General features: G+C 47.4%; 1 protein-coding gene across 1 annotated transcript in view; it reads left to right on the forward strand.

The window, feature by feature from the left end:
* Positions 1–19,629, forward strand: part of LOC117098797 (O-acyltransferase like protein) — a 77,031-nt gene that overhangs the window by 47,361 nt on the left and 10,041 nt on the right. Inside the window, exons 8-11 of the mRNA XM_033237738.1 lie at positions 3,473–3,574; positions 11,779–11,944; positions 13,454–13,533; positions 17,663–17,776. Coding sequence (XP_033093629.1) covers positions 3,473–3,574; positions 11,779–11,944; positions 13,454–13,533; positions 17,663–17,776 — 462 coding nt within the window. The remainder of the gene's footprint in view (positions 1–3,472; positions 3,575–11,778; positions 11,945–13,453; positions 13,534–17,662; positions 17,777–19,629) is intronic.

The following is a 19,629-nucleotide window of genomic DNA, read 5'->3' on the forward strand; positions in this document are numbered from 1 at the left end:
AGTGGGAATCAGAAACACCAGAGAAGCCACCAAGTCAGTCCTGAGATCTCTAAAGCACAGGCCAAGGCTATTGAGATACCAAACAGCCCAGAAAACTACAAATATGTAAAGACGACGTATCTGCCACCTGGATTGGTCTGGGGTCAGGGAGGGCCGTGCCTTGCCTTATGTCAGTGGTCCTCAGACAGTCATCCCGCTGCAAATTCACCAGCATCACCTGGAACTGGTAGAAGTGCAAATTCTTGGGCACCACCCCAGACCCACTGAATCAGACTTTCTGGGGGGATGGGTCCAGCAATCCGGACTGTTAGAAGCTCTCCGGGTTGTGCCTGCTGAAGCCTGAAAAGCTCTGTGTGAGCCCAGACAGGAAGAGCTGAGGCCAACAGAGGTGGCGGAAGCCAGGCAGATTCTGACAGCAGCCTAGAGACGGAGAAGTACATTTCTTTTCTCTTTATCTCTATTTGCTTCCATTTCTCACCATCACTCTCCGTGACTGTCTTTTTCTCCTTTTCCTTCCGTTTTTATTGTATTACTTTCAAAGGTTCACATTTTCTTTTTTTTTTTTTTTTGAGACGGAGTCTCGCTCTGTCACCCAGGGTGGAGTGCAGTGGCTGGATCTCAGCTCACTGCAAGCTCCGCCTCCCGGGTTTACGCCATTCTCCTGCCTCAGTCTCCCGAGTAGCTGGGACTACAGGCGCCCGCCACCTCGCCCGGCTAGTTTTTTGTATTTTTTAGTAGAGACGGGGTTTCACTGTGTTAGCCAGGATGGTCTCGATCTCCTGACCTCGTGATCCGCCCGTCTCGGCCTCCCAAAGTGCTGGGATTACAGGCTTGAGCCACCGCGCCCGGCCATTACATTTTCTTTTGAACAATGGAACCATTATTAATAGTGATACCTAGTATTGCCATTATGCTAAGAGCTTGAAATCTTTTATCCCATGCAATTCTCACAATAAACCTATAAAGCTGGTATACATATCATCCCCATTTTTACAGATGAGAAACTTCTTGATGTTCAGTAATGAGGTGATTTGTCCAAGTCTACACAGATAGTAAGGTTAGAATTAGAGCTTAAGTATAGCTTGTTTCACAAGGAAACCATGTCTTACTCTCTTTGTCACTGATATTTACATAGCAAAACCAAAGCCTTCTGATTATCTTGAAGAATAATTAGTTGGCGACTGTTTTGTAATCCTCTCCCACCTCTCGGGCTGACTTCATCTATCACTAGTGCATGCTTTTCTCTGTTGCAGTGTGTTCAAGTCTTTGGGTCTTAGCCCCGTGGAGCTAGTTATCTTGCTTACAGCCTGTTTTCCTGCCAGCCTTTCTTGTAGCCCTCTCTTGATGAACTTGCAAGCTGGGAGGTGCGTGCCCACACACACAACGAGGCCCAGGTTTTGCTTAGCAACCGTGCTGGCAGAGCGGGAGCCGGTCACTCTGAAAAGAAAGAATTGCCCTGATTTATCCTTTCCTGAAATTAAGAGGAGGCCGGAATCAGAATTGGCTGCCCTGCCTCCCCCTCTTAGCACTGTCTTTTAGATGTCTCTATAAATTTTGTTCCTATTTAATGATTCCAAGTTGCTGCTTTTCAAAGGAAAATCTGGCAGGCAGAGAATAGAGACATTTTCCAACCCTGCCTGATCCCTTCCAAGTCCCACCCAACCCACGGCTTTGTTTCGCAATAGGAAATACATTAGCTCCTTAGGGAAACACCCACAAGGATCGCTGGTACAAATGTCGAAAGGTTGAGAAACTCACAAACTTGCTTACCATCCAGTTGCAATTAAAAGGCATCACTTTGGTTTCTTTAGCTGCACATTCTGGGTAATGAATTTGTCATCAGGGTATGTTGGTTAAGAATTCTGCGATCTTGGGCAACCCTCTTAATAATCTGTAGGTCTCACTTTTCCCATCAGAGAAGCAGGAATGATAGTATCTTCCTTTTTACCTAATAGAGCTGTTTATTCATCTATTCAATCATTCACTCAACAAACAACTATTTATATATTTTTTTGAGATGGAGTCTCGCTCTGTCATCCAGGCTGGAGTACAGTGGCATGATCTCAGCTCATTGCAACCTCCGCCTCCCAGGTTCAAACGATTCTCCTCCCTCAGCCCCCTGAGTAGCTGGGACTACAGGCATACGCCACCACACTCAGCAAATTTTTATATTTTTTTTAGACGTGGTGTTTTGCCATGTTGGCCAGGCTGGTCTTGAACTCCCGTCTCCCAAAGTGCTGGGATTACAGGTGTGAGTCACTGGGTCTGGCCAACAAACGTTTTTTGCAAAGTAGTTTGGTACGACTGGAGAAGGAAAAGCAATCTCCTTAGTGAAAGTACTTTGAAAGTCATGTGCTTCTACACAAATGGAAAGTCTTGGTGTTATTATTTCAAAAGACACAATGGTGGACATTAATAGTGTTCAACAAATCTTTCTGTCTCCCTCCCTTTTGGGCACTTGGCAACATTCCACTTCCTGGCCCCATTGTGATTGGGTGGGTCACATCATTAGTTCTGACCAAGTGGTACCTGGTATTGCCATTATGCTAAGTGCTTTAAACTCTTATGCTAAGAGCTTTTTTTTTTTTTTTTTTGAGGTGGAGTCTCACTCTGTCGCCCGGACTGGAGTGCAGTGGCCGGATCTCAGCTCACTGCAAGCTCCGCCTCCCGGGTTTACGCCATTCTCCTGCCTCAGCCTCCCGAGTAGCTGGGACTACAGGCGCCCACCACCTCGCCCGGCTAGTTTTTGTATTTTTAGTAGAGATGGGGTTTCACCGTGTTAGCCAGGATGGTCTCGATCTCCTGACCTCGTGATCCGCCCGTCTCGGCCTCCCAAAGTGCTGGGATTACAGGCTTGAGCCACCGCGCCCGGCCTGCTAAGAGCTTTAAACGTGACTCTTTTAGATTAGAGGGTTTCATTGCTAGTTTGTGGCCCTCCAGAAGGCTGTTGTCATCTTCTGTGGTCACTGGTGAGGTTTCAGACGGTGGCTGCTCTGTCAACCTGGGCATGCAGCATGAGCAAGAACAAACCAATTGTTTTTGGCTGGGTGCGGTGTCTCACACTTGTAATCCCAGCACTTTGGGAGGCTGAGGCGGGCGGATCATGAGGTCAGGAGTTCAAGACCAGTGTGGCCAACATGGTGAAACACTGCCTCTACTAAAAATACAAAAATTAGCTAGGTGTGGTGGCAGGCGCCTGTAATCCCAGCTACTTGGGAGGCTGAGGCAGGAGAATTGCTTGAACCCGAGAGGCGGAGGTTGCAGTGAGCCGAGATTGCACCACTGCACTTCAGCCTGGGTGACAGACACCATCTAAAAAAAAAAAAAAAAAAAAAAAATTCTTTTAAGGCTTGGAGGTGCTTTGTTAATGCATCATAATTTATTCTATCCAGATTGGGACAACCAAATGAACCAATCAGTGAACTGTATTATTGATAAGTAATTCCTGTGACAATTCTTCTTTTTCTTTTAGTGGTTGGTTAAGTGCAAGGTCCTTTTTAAAGATGCATCGGAATTCAGACAAAGGAATAACCCCTAAAGTCATACTCAGATACTTTCTCAGTCGCCTGGTGAGGTAGGTGTCACGTGTGTCCGTGTGAAGAGAGTCCACCAAACAGGCTTTGTGTGAGCCACAAGGCTGTTTATTTCACCTGGGTGCAGGTGGGCTGAGTCCGAAAACAGAGTCAGCAAGGGGATTATCATTAGTTCTTATAGGTTTGAGGATAGGCGGTGGAGTTAGGAGCAATGTTTTGCGGGCAGCGGGTGGATCTCACAAAGTACATTCTCAAGGGTGGGGAGAATTACAAAGAACCTTCTGAAGGGTAGGGAGATTACAAAGAACCTTCTTAAGGGTGGGGGAGATTACAAAGTACATTGATCAGTTAGGGTGGGGAAGAAACAAATCCCAGTGGTGGAATGTCATCAGCGAAGGCTGTTTTCACTTCTTCTGTGGATCTTCCGTCGCTTCAGACCATCTGGGTGTACACGTGCAGGTCACTGGGAATATGATGGCTTAGCTTGCGCCCACAGGCCTGACAGTAGGTTTATTTACAGAATTTCTCAATTCCTCATTGCTATGTAATAATTTATTAGTTTTCTGTCTTTAACCCTCTTTTAAAATAATTTCCAAAGAAAAGTAAACTGAAATAGTTTCCTTCCCTTAATACAGTTGATTTAAGCTGGTTTAATGTGGTTCAAATTCTACTGGGACAAATACCATGAAAACTGGTATGTTCCACTGGCAAAAACATCCTTAGTCCTCAGCTGATGGGCAGCAGAGGTCAACAAATGCACTGTCAGATTTCCACAGAATCTGTATTCAACAGGAAAATTTGTTTGTCTGCAAATTAGTAGTAATTGGCTCCTGTAAATCAGAGGGCTAATGGTAATGATAAAAATAAAATGATACAGGCCGAGATGGGCGGATCACGAGGTCAGGAGATCGAGACCATCCTGGCTAATACGGTGAAACCCTGTCTCTACTTAAAAATACAAAAAACTAGCCGGGCGACGAGGCGGGCGCCTGTAGTCCCAGCTACTCGGGAGGCTGAGGCAGGAGAATGGCGTAAACCCGGGAGGCGGAGCTTGCAGTGAGCTGAGATCCGGCCACTGCACTCCAGCCTGGGTGGCAGAGCAAGACTCCGTCTCAAAAAAAAAAAAATAAAATAAAATAAAATAAAATAAAATAAAATGATACGTGACCACGAGAGGAACTTGGTCGAAGCTCCGGGCCATGGCCATTCTGCTGGGAGGGAGGCAAGAAGAATGACGATTTCTTTTTTTTGAGACGGAGTCTCGCACTGTCACCCAGGCTGGAGTGCAGTGGCGCCATCTCCGCTCACTTCAACCTCCGCCTCCCGGGTTCAAGCAATTCTCCTGCCTCAGCCTCCCAAGTAGGTGGGATTACAGGCACCTGACACCATGCCCGGCTAAGATATATATATATATATATATGTTTTGTATTTTTAGTAGAGACGGGGTTACACTATGTTGACCAGGCTGGTCTTGAACTCCTGACCTCGTGATCTGCCCGTCCCGGCCTCCCAAAGTGCTGGGATCACAGGTGTGAGCCACCGTGCGTGGCCAATGGTCTTCTTTAGGAATGTGTGGTTGGCTGATGCAGAAGGGATTCCAACATTGGGGCAGAATACGGAATCAGTGGTAGCAGAGTGGCAGTGATGGAATGAGACAACCGAAGTTAAGGGCGGAAGGGCTGGGCACGGTGGCTCATGCCTGTAATCCCAGGCGTTTTGGGGAGGCCCTTGGGAGGCCGAGGGGGGCATATCACTTGAGGTCAGGAATTGGAGACCAGCCTGGCTAACATGGTGAAACCCTTTCTCTACCAAAAATACAAAAAATTAGCTGAGCGTAGTGGCACACGCCTGTAATCCCAGCTACTCGCGAGGTTGAGGTGGGAGAATCACTTGAACCCCAGAGGTGGAGGTTGCAGTGAGCCAAGATTGTGCCACTGCACTCCAGCATGGGCAACAGAGTGAGAACCTGTCTCAAAGCAAACAAACAAAAACAACAAAGTTAAGGGACAAAAGGAAACTTCAGCTCATGTCATCCAACCCTGCCATTGATATATTTTCTATGTTGTGGTTATTTGCTGAGCTGGAAGCCAGCACTCCTGACTCCCGGTTCACATTCATCTTGTTTCCACACTGTCACAAAATAGGAAGAGGAGTGTCGTCATAATATTTGGAGCTAGTGAAATGCAGTGGGCAAGTGCAGACTCCGTAGTTGGACAGCTGTGTGTGTATTCTGGCTCAGTCACACAGCAGCTGAGTGACCTTGAGTAAGTGTCTCAGTCTTTCTGTGCTTGAGTTTGCTCATCTCTAAAATGGGAAGAATAGTGACAGGTCATAGGACTCTTGTGAGGATTCAGTGAGATAATGTATGTAAATAACATGGAAACGTGCTTTACACATAGTAGGCCCTCAATAAGTAGGAGCTATCATTATTAGTGTGGTTGTTATTTATACCTTTTAAGTTTTCCATCAAATAGGTGAAGAATGGGGACAAGCTAAGGCATAGACCTTTGTTGGTTTCTTTTCACCATGGTCTTTGTGGTTTCTTCCAAGCTTTATAAAATCTAACCCTCCTCCAGAGAAGGACAGAAGGCTTATGATTTCAATAATATTTTGGGTGTGTGGCACTGGGGTAAGCAGCCTGTCCTGCCCTGAGGTTTTCTGGAGGTGAGAGGCTGGCATACAGGCTGAGGGGTCATGGTGATGAATACTAGTTAGGTGGGGGTTGGGGCAGGGGATCTCATGGCATGGTGGGTTCTGCTTGGGAAACCAACTTAATTTTATTTTATTTATTTGTTTTTTGAGACAGAGTTTTGCTCTTACTGGAGTGCAATGGTACAATCTCGGCTCACTGCAACCTCCGCCTCCCAGGTTCAAGCAATTCTCCTGTCTCAGCCTCCTGAGTAGCTGGGATTACAGGCGCCCACCACCATGCCCAGCTAATTTTTGTGTTTTTAGTAGAGACGGGATTTCATCATATTGGTCAGGCTGGTCTTGAACTCCTGACCTCAGGCCCACTTTGGCCTCCCAAAGTGCTGGGATTATAGGCATGAGCCACCATGCCCAGCCTATTTATTTATTTTTTGAGATGGAGTCTTTCTCTGTTGCCCAGGCTAGAGTGCAGTGGCATGATCTTGGCTCACTGCAACCTCCTCCTCCTCCTGGGTTCAAGTGATTCTTCTGCCTCAGCCTTCTGAGTAGCTGGGATTACAGGGTTCCACTACCATGCCTGGTTCATTTTTGTATTTTTAGTAGAGACAGGCTTTCTTGTCTTAGCCAGGCTGGTCTCAAACTCCTGACCTCAGATAATCTGCCTGCTTTGGCCTCCCAAAGTGCTGGGATTACAGGTGTGAGCCACTGTGTCCAGCCTTGGGAAACCTACTGCAGAGTAAAAGTCTGGAGCTGGGGATTGAGGAGACAGGGGTTTTTTCCAAGGTGGATAGAGCAGCGGTGGGGGCAGGAGGAGCACTGGGTGAGAGTGAGGTGGTAGTGAGGCCTTGTAAGGCAAGGACCCCAGTGAGTAAATTACTGCAGTATCTGGGCAGGAGAGCAGGGTTTTCACTGGCAATTGGCAGTGGGAATGGAGAGAGGAGAAATCAAGGACTCAGGAATTTTCTGGCTTGAGCAACATGGCAGGTGGTGCTGGCATCCTTGAGCTGGGGAGCTCTGGAAGGAAGGCAGGTCAGAGTGGGAGCTAGGGAGACAATCAGTCCAACCTGGGAAAAAACTGTGTTGAAAATGGAGGGAACTGTCAGCAACCCACAACTTGAACTCACCTTCACTAAGGTAACCCCAGTGACAAAAGAGTCATGCTCCTGGCCATTTTGAGGTTCTCACGTGTGCTGGTATAACTCACTGATGCTACCTGGTTAGCACTTATCACTTGTCTGCTTATCTTCAGGAGGACGGGGGTCAGACCATCTGTTTACTCACTCATTCTGTGTTCACTGGAGGCCCATTGTGTGCCAGGCACTGTCCTAAGCCCTGAGAATAGAGTTTTAATAAGCCATGCAAAGGTGCCTTACAGCCTGCAGGTTACATTCCAGTGAATAGAGGCAGACAATAAATAAATGAATATGCAATTTGAAGTTGCAGCATGCAAATAAATGTATGCTAGGCCAGGGAGGATGGCTGCTACAAAGTGATCCTTTGGAGAAGAGGCGGCTGCAGTGGCTCATGCCTCACAATCCCAGCACTTTGGGAGGCAAAGGTGGGACGATGCCTTGAGCTCAGGAGTTTGAGACCAGCCTGGCCAACATAGTGAGACCTCATCTCTACAAAACATACAAAAAATTAGCCCAGTGTGGTGGCGCGTGCCTGTGGTCCCAGCTCCTTGGGAGGCTGAGGCGGGAGGATGGCTTGAGCCCAGGAGGTGGACGCTTCAGTGAGCTGTGATTGCATCACTGCCTTCCAGCCTGGGTGACAGAATGAGACTTTACCTCAAGCAAGCAAGCAAGCAAGCAAGCAATCAATAAATAGAAGTAAGCAAGGTGGAGGCTTTCTCTGGAAGGGCAGTCATGGGAGGTGACTTTTGCCCAGAGCCTAGAAGAAAGTAAAGGAGTGTTCTAAGCAAAGAAAATCCTGTGGGGGAAGAATGGTCCATTCCGGGAAAACGGAATCACAAAGGTCCTGGGAAAGGAGGGGCGTCGCGGTGTCTGAAGAGCCTCAAAGAGCCCAAAGGTGCTCTGTGGAGTGAAGCGAGCCACATGGACAGTGGGAGGAATGAGGTCAGAGATGGGCGGGGGCTGCCCTAAGGACACTCCCTGTTGTTCTGAGACAGAAAGCTTTGAAGGATCCCAGCAAGGGAGTGGCATGGGGAGATTTACATCTTGCAAGACTCACTCTGGCTGCAGGGCAGAGAGCGGCTGTAGGGGTCAGACAGGGGGAGACCTTTTGGGGGCTATTGCAAGTGATAAGAAAATCCCCAAACTTAACTTCTAGGGGTAAGTCAGGACAAAGATTATCTAACAGGAAAGGAAGAGAGTAAAGCTCTAGAACCGTAGAACTGCCTGGTTATGTCAACTAGCAGTTACATTTTAGAAATTAGGGTGTTTTTTTTATAACTTGTGATAAAAATGTCTAACTATAACACAAGGTTATAGCTAAAATAAATGGTCTTCCTTCCAGTCTCACTCCCCGCAGGACACCTGTATTTAAGTTTCTTAGGAATTCTTGCAGAAACTTTCCATGTGTGTATAAGCACTGTTCTTCTCCTGCACGCATAGGATTGCACTGTATACTTCACTGTTTGCATGTGATGTTTTCATTTATAATACAGATTGGCCTATTTCTCTATTAGCACACAAGGACCCACATCCCTGATGTTAAAGGTTATCAGTATGGCACAGTAGGGTGTACCATTATGTATTTAACTTGTCCCCATTAGTGGGCATGGAGGTAATTCTTTGCTGTCTTAGACAGTGGGACAATCTGTATGTATTTTTGGGCACTTGTGTAGACATGTTTGTGGGCTAAATGCCTACAAGTGGAATTAGGGGTTTTGGGCATTTAACATCTTAATGTGCATTTTCCAATTTACCTTCTCACCCACCAGGCATGAGAATCCCTGCTTCTCACCCCTCCACCACACTGGCCAGTATCCCACATTGTAATCTTTGAAAACCCACTCTGACTTTTATTCTCTTGGAAACTTGGACAAAAATGTAGCACGTGTGCATTTTAGGGTGGTTTAGATGTTTCAAACTGTTTTCTTGTTTATCTCATTAGATTTTCAAAAAATCTTAGAAAGCAGAAACCCTCATTTCCCTTTTAGACAAGAGGAAAGAGGAGACATTACATGATTTTCTCAGTGTGAAAAGTTTAGACAAGCTTGATACTCAAGGCGTGGCCCACCCAACAGCCTGCAGACTCCAAGTCTGCATTTTAACAAGCACCCGGGGGAGGGGGACTTGGCAGAGGTGAGGGATGCTGCCTGGAGTGGGGGGCAGGGGAATGCTCCCTTCTGCTCTGCTTCTTTTTTTTTTTTTTGAGACGCAGTCTGGCTCTGTCGCCCAGGCTGGAGTGCGGTGGCCGGATCTCAGCTCACTGCAAGCTCCGCCTCCCAGGTTCACGCCATTCTCCTGCCTCCGCCTCCCAAGTAGCTGGGACTACAGGCGACCGCCTCGTCGCCCGGCTAGTTTTTTGTATTCTTTAGTAGAGACGGGGTTTCACCGTATTAGCCAGGATGGTCTCGATCTCCTGACCTGTGATCCGCCCGTCTCGGCCTCCCAAAGTGCTGGGATTACAGGCTTGAGCCACCGCGCCCGGCCGTCTGCTCTGCTTCTGAAGGGAGCAGTGCTGACTACTTTCCCCGGGGAGGGGAGGCGACAGATGGTGGGAAGGATGATCAGAAAGGCAAGGCCGGAGGCTTGTAGGGGCAGCTGCAGGGCAGCACGGTCAGATGGCAAACATGGCAGGACCCAGTGCCTAGGACCCAGGGAGGTTGTCGCCTGAGCAAACTTGCAGGCGAGCTGATCTGGGAAGCTGTGTCTTGACAGAGTTGCCTGCCTTTTCTCTATCACATTGATCAACAATTCCACTCCCTCTCCTTGAATGCTTACCACCCTCCCACCCACCGGACACTCTCTATGTAGGACGCTGTCATTGTGGGGAGAAGAGGGGAATCAATGGTCTCCGTCCCCGGGTGCAGACCAGAGGCTTGGTGCTGAGCCCCTCTCTGCTGGGGATGCGCCTCTAAGTGGAGACGCTCCAAGTCCTGCCAGTTCCCATCTGTCAACACCACCCCAGCATCCCCTCCTCTCACCCAGATGTTTGGAGGTACTGCTGGGCCGTTGTTCTGCCCTAGTTGAGCCAAAACCACCCGGGATTTTTAGTTATATTCTTTTAGAAGAGGGCTCTGAGCCCAGCCCATCCAGAATCCATGCCAGAATTATATGCGCCTCCAGGCTGCAATCTTACTTCTAAACTCGAAACCCACACTGTCCAGCAAATAGCCACCAGGTAAGTGGCCAGTTGAGATGTGCTATGTGTACAAAGCCCACATTGGACTCTGAAGACTCAGTAAGAGGGAGAAGAATGTCAAATAGCTTCTTAACAATGTTTCATATTGGGTACATGTTTGTAGTGATAATATTTTGGATATATTGGTCTAAATAAATAATAGTAAAATGAGTTGTACCTATTTCTTTTTACCTTTTAAGTTGTGGCTACTGGAAAGTGTAAAATTGGGGGCAGCTGTGCTTGCATCCTGTTTCTATTGAACAGTGCTGGTCTAGACACCTCACTCCTGATTCTTCCCCTTTGTAGCTCCTTCAGATCTTGCTTGGAGGAGGTAGGGGTGAAGGAGGGGAGAAATGAAGCAAGGGAGGGAGGGAGGGAAGGGAGAAAGAGTTTTTCATCTTGTGAGGCCATGTGGAAAGAACATGAACCAGTGTCTACTGCCCTATGATTGGTGGCATTGGGTAAGTCACCCTAACTTCTCTTAGCTATAATTTCTTCATAAAATGGAGGTCACAGCTACCTTGCAGGATTGTTCTGAGGTTTAGAAATCTCTAGCAGGCTCCTCCCACAGTGGTTCGCCTATATGACTTGCTCAATAAATAACAGTATTTTTAGTGGAACGTGGTGGCATGCGCCTGCAGTTCTAGCTACTTGGGAGGTTGAGGTGAGAGGATTGCTTGAGCCCAGGAGGTGGAAGTCAGGGCTGTAGTGAGTGAGACCCTGTCTCTAAAGAAAAATAAATAAATAGCAGTATTTTTGCAGCAGTAGCACCTGAACCAGTACATGATCGGTGCTCAGCAAGTGATCTTGAACTTGTGGATGCTTGAGCATTTGAGGTGTGGCTGGGTGGCAGCTGCCCACAGTACAATCTGTTTTTTTTTTTTTTTTTTTTGAGATGGAGTCTCGCTCTGTCCCCCAGGCTGGAGTGCAGTGGCTGGATCTCAGCTCACTGCAAGCTCCGCCTCCCAGGTTCACGCCATTCTCCTGCCTCAGCCTCCTAAGTAGCTGGGACTACAGGCGCCCACCACCTCGCCCGGCTAGTTTTTTGTATTTTTTAGTAGAGACGGGGTTTCACCGGGTTAGCCAGGATGGTCTTGATCTCCTGACCTCGTGATCCGCCCGTCTTGGCCTCCCAAAGTGCTGGGATTACAGGCTTGAGCCACCGCGCCCGGCCGACAGTACAATCTGTTTTAGAGCACCTTATGCCCCACCCGCCACGTGCCCACTGAGGGGACTGGAGGGACCCCAGTGGAAAGTCACCTTCTTTCTCCCGGCTCTCTCCCGCCAGGTTGCAGCCTCTTCACCTGTATTCAGTGTGCTTGTTGGTTGGACTGTTCTCTCTTGTTCCCTGGGGACCTGTCTGGGAAGTGCCCAAATTCCACTGGGATAACTGCCGGCAAGCATGGTGGACAAATCTGCTGCTGCTAAATAACTTTGTGTCGGTCAAGAATGCGGTGAGTCTCCAGTTGCTGGCTTTGGAAAGGCAGAAGCGTGCAAACCTGGTGCCTCATTTCTTCAGGTGGTGTGCTGAACTTTCCAAGGGCCAACCTGATTCTGGTGTTTTCTCTGGAGTACTGGTGATGCTGTAGGAAGGTGGGCTGTGTGAGTGGGGGATGGCTTCTGGTCATGAAGTGGGTGTAACCCTGCCAGACTATGCAGGGGGCAGCCACTGTGAACAGCAGAGGGAGGGGGGCATAGCAGTGGCCAGCAAGGGGCCAGTCATCCTGGCACATGTCCTGGAGGCAGCTGACCCTGCCCCATCACTGTTCCTGTGCCAGCCCATGTTGTCTAACTGGGAAAGGACAAATTCCTCACCTCCGTCTGTTGAGTCTATACTGCAATGGGACATTGCATCACACCCTGACTATGTTGGATTCTACTCAAGTTCAAAGTAGACCTGATCGAGTTGCTTTGGAGCAACAAGATCTATGTATGTCTTGGCTTCTCCAAAGCCCCAGTTTCCTCATAATGAATTTGAAGCAAGTGAAAGTGAAATAGCTGTAATGAAATTATATCACCAGTTCCACATATGCCTTGAAATCAAGGCTGAAAACGGAATCGCTAAACCGTGGCAGGGCCCTAATCATTGCATATAGCAACTCACTAACTAGATGGCTGCCTTCCGTTTGCAAAGGCCCAGCCATATGGACAGGCTTGTATCACCATCTACGTGCCCGCAGGTGGGGCCCGCCTGGCTGTGATGGGGTCCCTGGGGGATAATCTGGGCTGTTTTCCCCAATCAAACTGATTTGGGCCATTTGCAGGAAGCAGTGGCAAGGATACCAGCCAGTGGCCTTTCTGAGGTACAGCCCACCTTAGATCCTTGAAAGCAGAAGTGCCAGGGCCCTTTGGAGAGAATTGCCCCCAGGGACTTCCTCACACTGAAGAAAAAAATACTGCTAACCATCTCATCTGGCACAAGCACAGACCGTCTGTGGAACTCATTTTGGCCAGGCGATCCCACGTCAGTCATCCATGGGAACTCTGGGGTTCTCCACAAAACATCATCTGGAGCCAAGCCCTGGTTCTAAATGAACTTGTTCTTTCCACCTAGAGTTGGGGCATGGGGAGCGGCAAGGAAAAGAGAAAAACGCTGACCCCTCTGACTTCCAACTGCACCATAATGAGGAGAAACTCTTACACTCCTGTAACGTGACAGAGTTCATGTCCCGCAACTATCCTAGGAGATGGGCTATGATCATTTTTCCTTTTTAAACAAAAGAGAAAATGTGTCTGAATCTCCATTTTGTAAAATGGCAGCCATAATACCTGCCATCCAGGCTTGGTAGAAGGCTCAAGATGAGGGATGTGAAATATGAGTATCTCTAACTCAGTTTCCTTTGTCTTCCCATGGAAATTCGCCCCACCCACCTACTGAATTCTGCCTCCTAGTCCAGGCAGGTGGAGAGTGTGGAGCAGAACTGGTAAATGAAGGAAGAGTGAATTTGCTGCTCTCTTTTCAGTGCAATGGCTGGACCTGGTACCTTGCCAATGACTTCCAGTTCCACCTCACCACACCAGTGATTATCTTCATCCACGCAAAGTGAGTCTGATTGGGACAAGCTTTTCTCCTCATGTGGCCTCTTTCACAAAACCCTCACAAAGTGTCCCAGTTCTGTGCAGAGCCGCTTTTTAAAATGTGGGAAACTAACTTTATAGAAAAGTAAATACCAAATCCTCTACTGTTTACCTTCTTCCGCATTCTCCTCCAACATTGATCCTACGCCAGTCAGTGTGCGTTTTGCAGAGTTACGATCATTGTGTGCATGTAATATCTAGTGCTCAGCTTTTTCCATTTCACTGTTCTTATAAACATTGCCACATATTGACATAACCTGCATACTTGTCAGTTTTAGGGTTTATCTACCATTTTTATGGTTGGGTGTCTAGATTGTGGCCAATTTCTCATGATTATAAATGTCACTGCAATGCATGCCTTTGAACACACTAATTTTTCTCTTAGTTACTTCCATGGGGGCAGACTTCCAAGTGGAATTGCTAGGTCAAAGGGTAGGAACAATTCTGTGGCACTTGTCACATATTGTGAGATTGCTCTCCAGAAAGACTGAAGTAATTTACAACACCCTCAGCAATGTATCGCTGCACCGGCTTTCCCACATTGGATATTTATCACCTTAATTTTTGTTAGTTTTAGAAACACCTTAAGGCCTCAATAATTCATGGAGAGACTTATAGTTGTGGATTATTCCTGCCATATTTTAAAAATTTATTGTTCTTTTCTGTTAAAATATATGTTCAATTTGAGAAACATTGGAAAACATTAGGAGTTAAGGGGGGTGGGGAAAATCACCCCAGTTCCACTTTGTCAGTCAAGGGAAGGAGAATTTGCTGCTAATATTTTGGGGCTTATCCTTCTGGTATTTTTTCTGCCCAGTTTTTTTTTTTTTTAAGAGATGAGAGTCTCACTCTGTCACCCAGGCTGCTATAGTGCGGTGGTGCCATCATAGCTCACTGCAGCCTCCAACTCCTGGGCTCAAACGACCCTCCTGCCTCAATCTCTCAAGTGATTGGGACTTACAGGCATGAACCACTGCACTTGGCTAATTTTTTAACTTCTCTAAAGAGATGAGGTCTTGCTATGTTGCCCAGGCTCTGCCCAGCTTTTGATACAGGAAAGCATTCTGTATATACACCTTAGTATCTTTCTTTCAATAGTTTTATGACACACGCATTTCCCTATATTATTTTATTTTTAAAGCAACATAATTTAAATGTCTGCATAACATTCCATTCCATGAATTAAATATATAAGTTATGTATACCTTCTATTGTTTAATACTGGGATTATTCCAATGTTATGCTTTTATAAATAATGGTTTGATAAATATTTTCATGGAAATATTTATCAGTGCCTGGATTTGTCTCCAACTTTGATATTTCTTTATAATATATATCTTTAGGCCAGGCGCGGTGGCTCAAGCCTGTAATGCCAGCACTTTGAGAGGCCGAGACGGGCGGATCACGAGGTCAGGAGATCGAGACCATCCTGGCTAACACGGTGAAACCCCGTCTCTACTAAAAAAATACAAAAATCTAGCCGGGCGAGGTGACGGGCGCCTGTAGTCCCAGCTACTTAGGAGGCTGAGGCAGGAGAATGGCATAAACCCGGGAGGCGGAGCTTGCAGTGAGCTGAGATCCGGCCACTGTACTCCAGCCTGGGCGACAGAGTGAGACTCTGTCTCAAAAAAAAAAAAAAATAATATATATCTTTGAGGGGAATTACTCGGTCAAAGGGCATGAATGTCTTTTGCGCTCTTGAATCGTAATGATAAATCACTTTCCTTAGAGGGAACATCAATATTCAGTCCTCTAGTCATCCAATTTAACTGTTGTCAGAGTGGAATATTAATAATAAAACAAAACATCTGAGTTTTTACATGTTCTTCCTTCTGTTTCCAAGTTTCCTCTTCTTTTAAGGACACAGTCATATTGAATTAAGGCCCACCCCAATGACCTCATTGAATGTTAATTATTGCTTTAAAGACTCCATCTTCAAATACAGTCATATTCTGAATTACTGGGGGTTAGGATTTCATGATAGGACTTTGTTGGGGACATAATTCAGCCCATAACATTCAATGTCAGGAAGATGTATGAGTTTAGTTGACATGGTGCTAGCTGGAAGAGACTTGTGGAGTCTGTGGTGGAGATACTGATCTTGGAAGTAGGTGCCAGGGTCTGTGCTTAAGTCCCCCAGGGACTTAAACACATATTTACTTGGGTGGCTGTGGGTTTTTATTGGATGGCCTGACTACCACTTACCTAGGACACTGAGTTCTTATGCCTGCCCACTCTAGACTTGCCTGGGAACCCATGTGAGTGTCCTTATGACTGAGGAGCCCTGGCTCCAATGTCAGCATCTTTCCTAAAGGCTGTGGTGGAAGGTGAATTTCAGTCCTTCAGCTGAAAGCCCACACTGTCCAAGCTTGTGACTATGCAACAAGATTTAGCTTATAAGTGGAGGGAAGTATAAAAGTAGGGCTTTTCTTCCTTTAGAGAATATCATTCCATGGAATGCCAGTGGAATCAGGTCTTTCTGGAGCTCAGTAATTCAAGGAGCGAAGAGCTAAGGGGTCTGGCAGAAGTCACAGTAAATATACATACAGCATTATTACCATAACCACCTGCCTACCCTCATAGCAGACATTACTAATCAATCATAGCACCATGGAGCTAGAATTCATCCTTCTTTCCAAACATTATACTAACATTGGTACTCTGGCTGAAAATAATTTTCTCCCTGTATCACTGTGGTGATAACTGAATAGTATCTATCTCATCCCTTCCTCATGAACAGTCATGGCAACTTCCACTAGCAGAATTGCATTGTCAAAGGCATTTTCCAGGTCAGGCTGTGCCTGGATGATCTTGCACCTGTGTTTGGCATTTGTTCCACACCACTGTAGATCCTCAAAATCCCAACCCTCACACTTCCGAGCAGGTACAACCAGACAGCGCCTCACTCTGGGTGCTTCAGGGAACATCCTAGTTTTATACATGCACGATCCCAAAATGTGGAGGAATTACTTTATGTGGGACCATCCTTAACCCATGTGAGACAGAAGACAGTAGGAAAATGCTTCTCTCTTTCATCTCACAGGACAGTTTTAAGGTACATTTCATAAGGCCCTGTGGAACATTCTGGAAGAATTGAGCATTGGCTACCTTGATAGCACATCCTGGTATTGGTTTTTCCCTGCTTCCCTATTCTCCTACCCTATCCCTTATTCCTACTCCCACGTGAACTACCTGCACCCAGACATTTGTCTCAGGCTCTGCTCCTCAGTTGAAGGCATGCCTGTTTTCCACTCTGTATTAGTCTATTTTCACACTGCTATAAAGAACTACCCGAGACCGGGTAATTTATAAAGAAAAGAGGTTTAATTGACTCATGGTTCTGCAGGCTGTACAGGCTTCTGCTTCTGGGGAGGCCTCAGGAAACTTACAATCAGGGCAGAATGGGAAGCAGGCACATCTTATATGGTGGGAGCAAGAAGAAGAGAGCAAAGTGGGGAGGTGCTACATACTTTTAAACAACCAGATCTCATGAGAATTCACTCACTATCACAAGAACAGCAAGGGGGAAATCCACCCCCATGATCCAGTCACCTCCTATCAGGCCCCACTTCCAACACTGGGGATTACAATTCCACATGAGATTTGGCAGGGACAAAGATCCAAACCATACCATCCTCCTCCTTCTTGATCCTCTCTCCCCTGTGCTTGGAGTGGGTCCACCCTGTGTCCCATCTTGTCTTTGACAGTCCTCTCTCCCAAACCCACCACCACTTGTATCCATATCGTGTTTCATAGGTGACAAGGGGCATTCCCAGGCATGGACTCCTTTTGAGCTGCACGGTAAGCCTCAGGGTGGTCAGGCAACGATGTGATTACTGTTCCTGTCTAGACCAGGAAACTCAAGTTCAAGGCTCTGCCCTGTGTGGCACGGCTAATGGATGGTCAAGACCGAGGCTGCCTCAGGTCCTCCAGCCCCAGCCCAGCTCTCCCTGCCCCTCATCAGCCTCTCAAAAGCAGGTCCAGCAGGAAGTTCCTCTGACAGTCAGGATTTCCAGCCTTTTGTGCCACAGGAAGTGCATCTGTGGGGCAAGAAACTGAAGGGCACTCCTCTCTGTGTCCTCTCTTCTTTGCAGGAGTACACAAATCCTCATCCTCCTTGGAGCCATGCTGTTCTTGGCATCTTTCACAGCCACTGCTCTGATCACATTGGCATATAAACTTCCTGTGGTGGCTCCATCAGAAGCCAGGTAACATGGTTCCCCAGGCTGCCCCTCTCTGGCCAGGACTTCTCGGGGAGGGCTGCTGAATGCCAGGCTGCTCACCCTGTGCCCTTTGGTTCATGGAAAAAGTGAGTATGAAACTTTCGGTCTGGATGGGAAAGCTGATTGTCTTCTTGCTTCCAAACTTCTGAACCTTTCAACCTACACTGGTAGGTCCTCTCTGAACTCACGTTGCCCACTGAAACGCTTCTCAGAGGAAAGGAGCGCCCCCATGTGGCTCTACTGTGTTTCTCCTCCAGCAGCCAATTGCTGCTTGGTGGCTCTGTTGGATGGAGAGACTGAACCTACCTCTTCAAGGTCACACAACTAGTAGGTGGCACAATGTGATTTGAACCTAGGAGCCAATCCACAGTGCTATTTCGCCTCCCCAATGAGGCATGTATGACAATGACACAGGAAAAACTGGTATGATTACCTGATAATCTTTTCTCAATGCAGTGACACAAATGAAAATCAGATCACATCAGTCATCTGCTCGAATACCTCCAGTGGCCTCATTGGTCACCCTCCTACCTGCTGACACTGGACCAGCCACACCAAACATGCTCCCCGAACCCCCTTCCCCACCCTCCCCAACCCGGGGCCTTAGCACTTGCTGTTCAGCCTGAATTACTCTTCTGTTAAAATCTAAGATCTTGGCAGGGCTTTCTCCTTCACATCTTTCAGGTGTCTGTGCAAATGTCACCTTCTCAGAGCAGCTTTTGCCGACCTTCCAAAATAAAACGGCCAGAACGGTTCCTGGCACGTGAATGCTCCATGTGAATCCGTGAGTGGGTGGCATGTGAGAATAAATGAATGAATCGATGATGACATCCCAAGCCTCCTGACCAGGAGACTGTCATGCCCTTCCCATATCATGCCATGGCCAAGTGATTGAGGAGGAGGCTCACTCATGTCTAGTCCAGCGTTTTCCAACCCTGGCCATATATTAGAGTCACTTGGGAGCTTCTAAATCCACTGATGCTTCCAGCCCCACCTCCAAACAATTGAATCAGAATCTCTGGGCATGGGGCCCAGGCAGCTGACTTTTGTAAGCAATCCCAGGGTATTCAAATGTGCAGCCACAGTCGAAGAACCATACGTCTAGTCCTCAAACACTTTCCTTTCCTCCAGTGGTTCCTGCATGGGCAGTTAGGTGCTGAGAGTGTGTCTAGCTTCAGTGGGGAACGGTGATAATTTTAATGGTGATAAATTTAGAGCAGGGGTTCTCAATCTACATTTGGGAAGCTCAGGAGAGTTTTAAAATTTCTAGTCCCTGGGTCCCACGTGCAGAGATGATGATTCCATGGTCTTGGGTATAACCTGGACGTCTCCTGTGAAGGGCACTGTTTAGGCAATGCTTCTCAGCCTTGAGGGGCCAGGGCCACCTGGAGGACTTCTTAACACACAGTGGACCTACTGGTCCACTGCCAGTAGGTCTGGGTGGGGCCAAGGTGTCTGGGTTCCTAATAAGTTCTCAGGTAATGCAGGTGTTTTGTTTTTGTTTGTGTGTTTTTTATTCTATTGCAACAGAGTCTCACTCTGTCACCCAAGCTAGAGCACAGTGGCATGATCACAGCTCACTGCAGCCTCAACCTCCTGAGCTCAAGCGAACCTCCTGCTTCAGCCTCCTGAGAAGCTGGGACTCTAGGCATGTGCCACCAGGCCCGGCTAATTTTTTTTTTTTTTTTTTGTAGAGATGGGGTCTCCCTATGTTGCCCAGATTGGTCTCAAACTCCTGGGCTCAAGCGATCCTCATGCCTTGGCTTCCCAAAGTGCTGGGATTACATGGTGAGCCACCATGCCTGGCCTGATGCAGCTGTTGATGTCAAGAGACCATA

The sequence above is a fragment of the Trachypithecus francoisi genome, unplaced genomic scaffold (genome assembly GCF_009764315.1).
Source record: "Trachypithecus francoisi isolate TF-2019V2 unplaced genomic scaffold, Tfra_2.0 Contig01474, whole genome shotgun sequence".
Taxonomy (NCBI): domain Eukaryota; kingdom Metazoa; phylum Chordata; class Mammalia; order Primates; family Cercopithecidae; genus Trachypithecus; species Trachypithecus francoisi.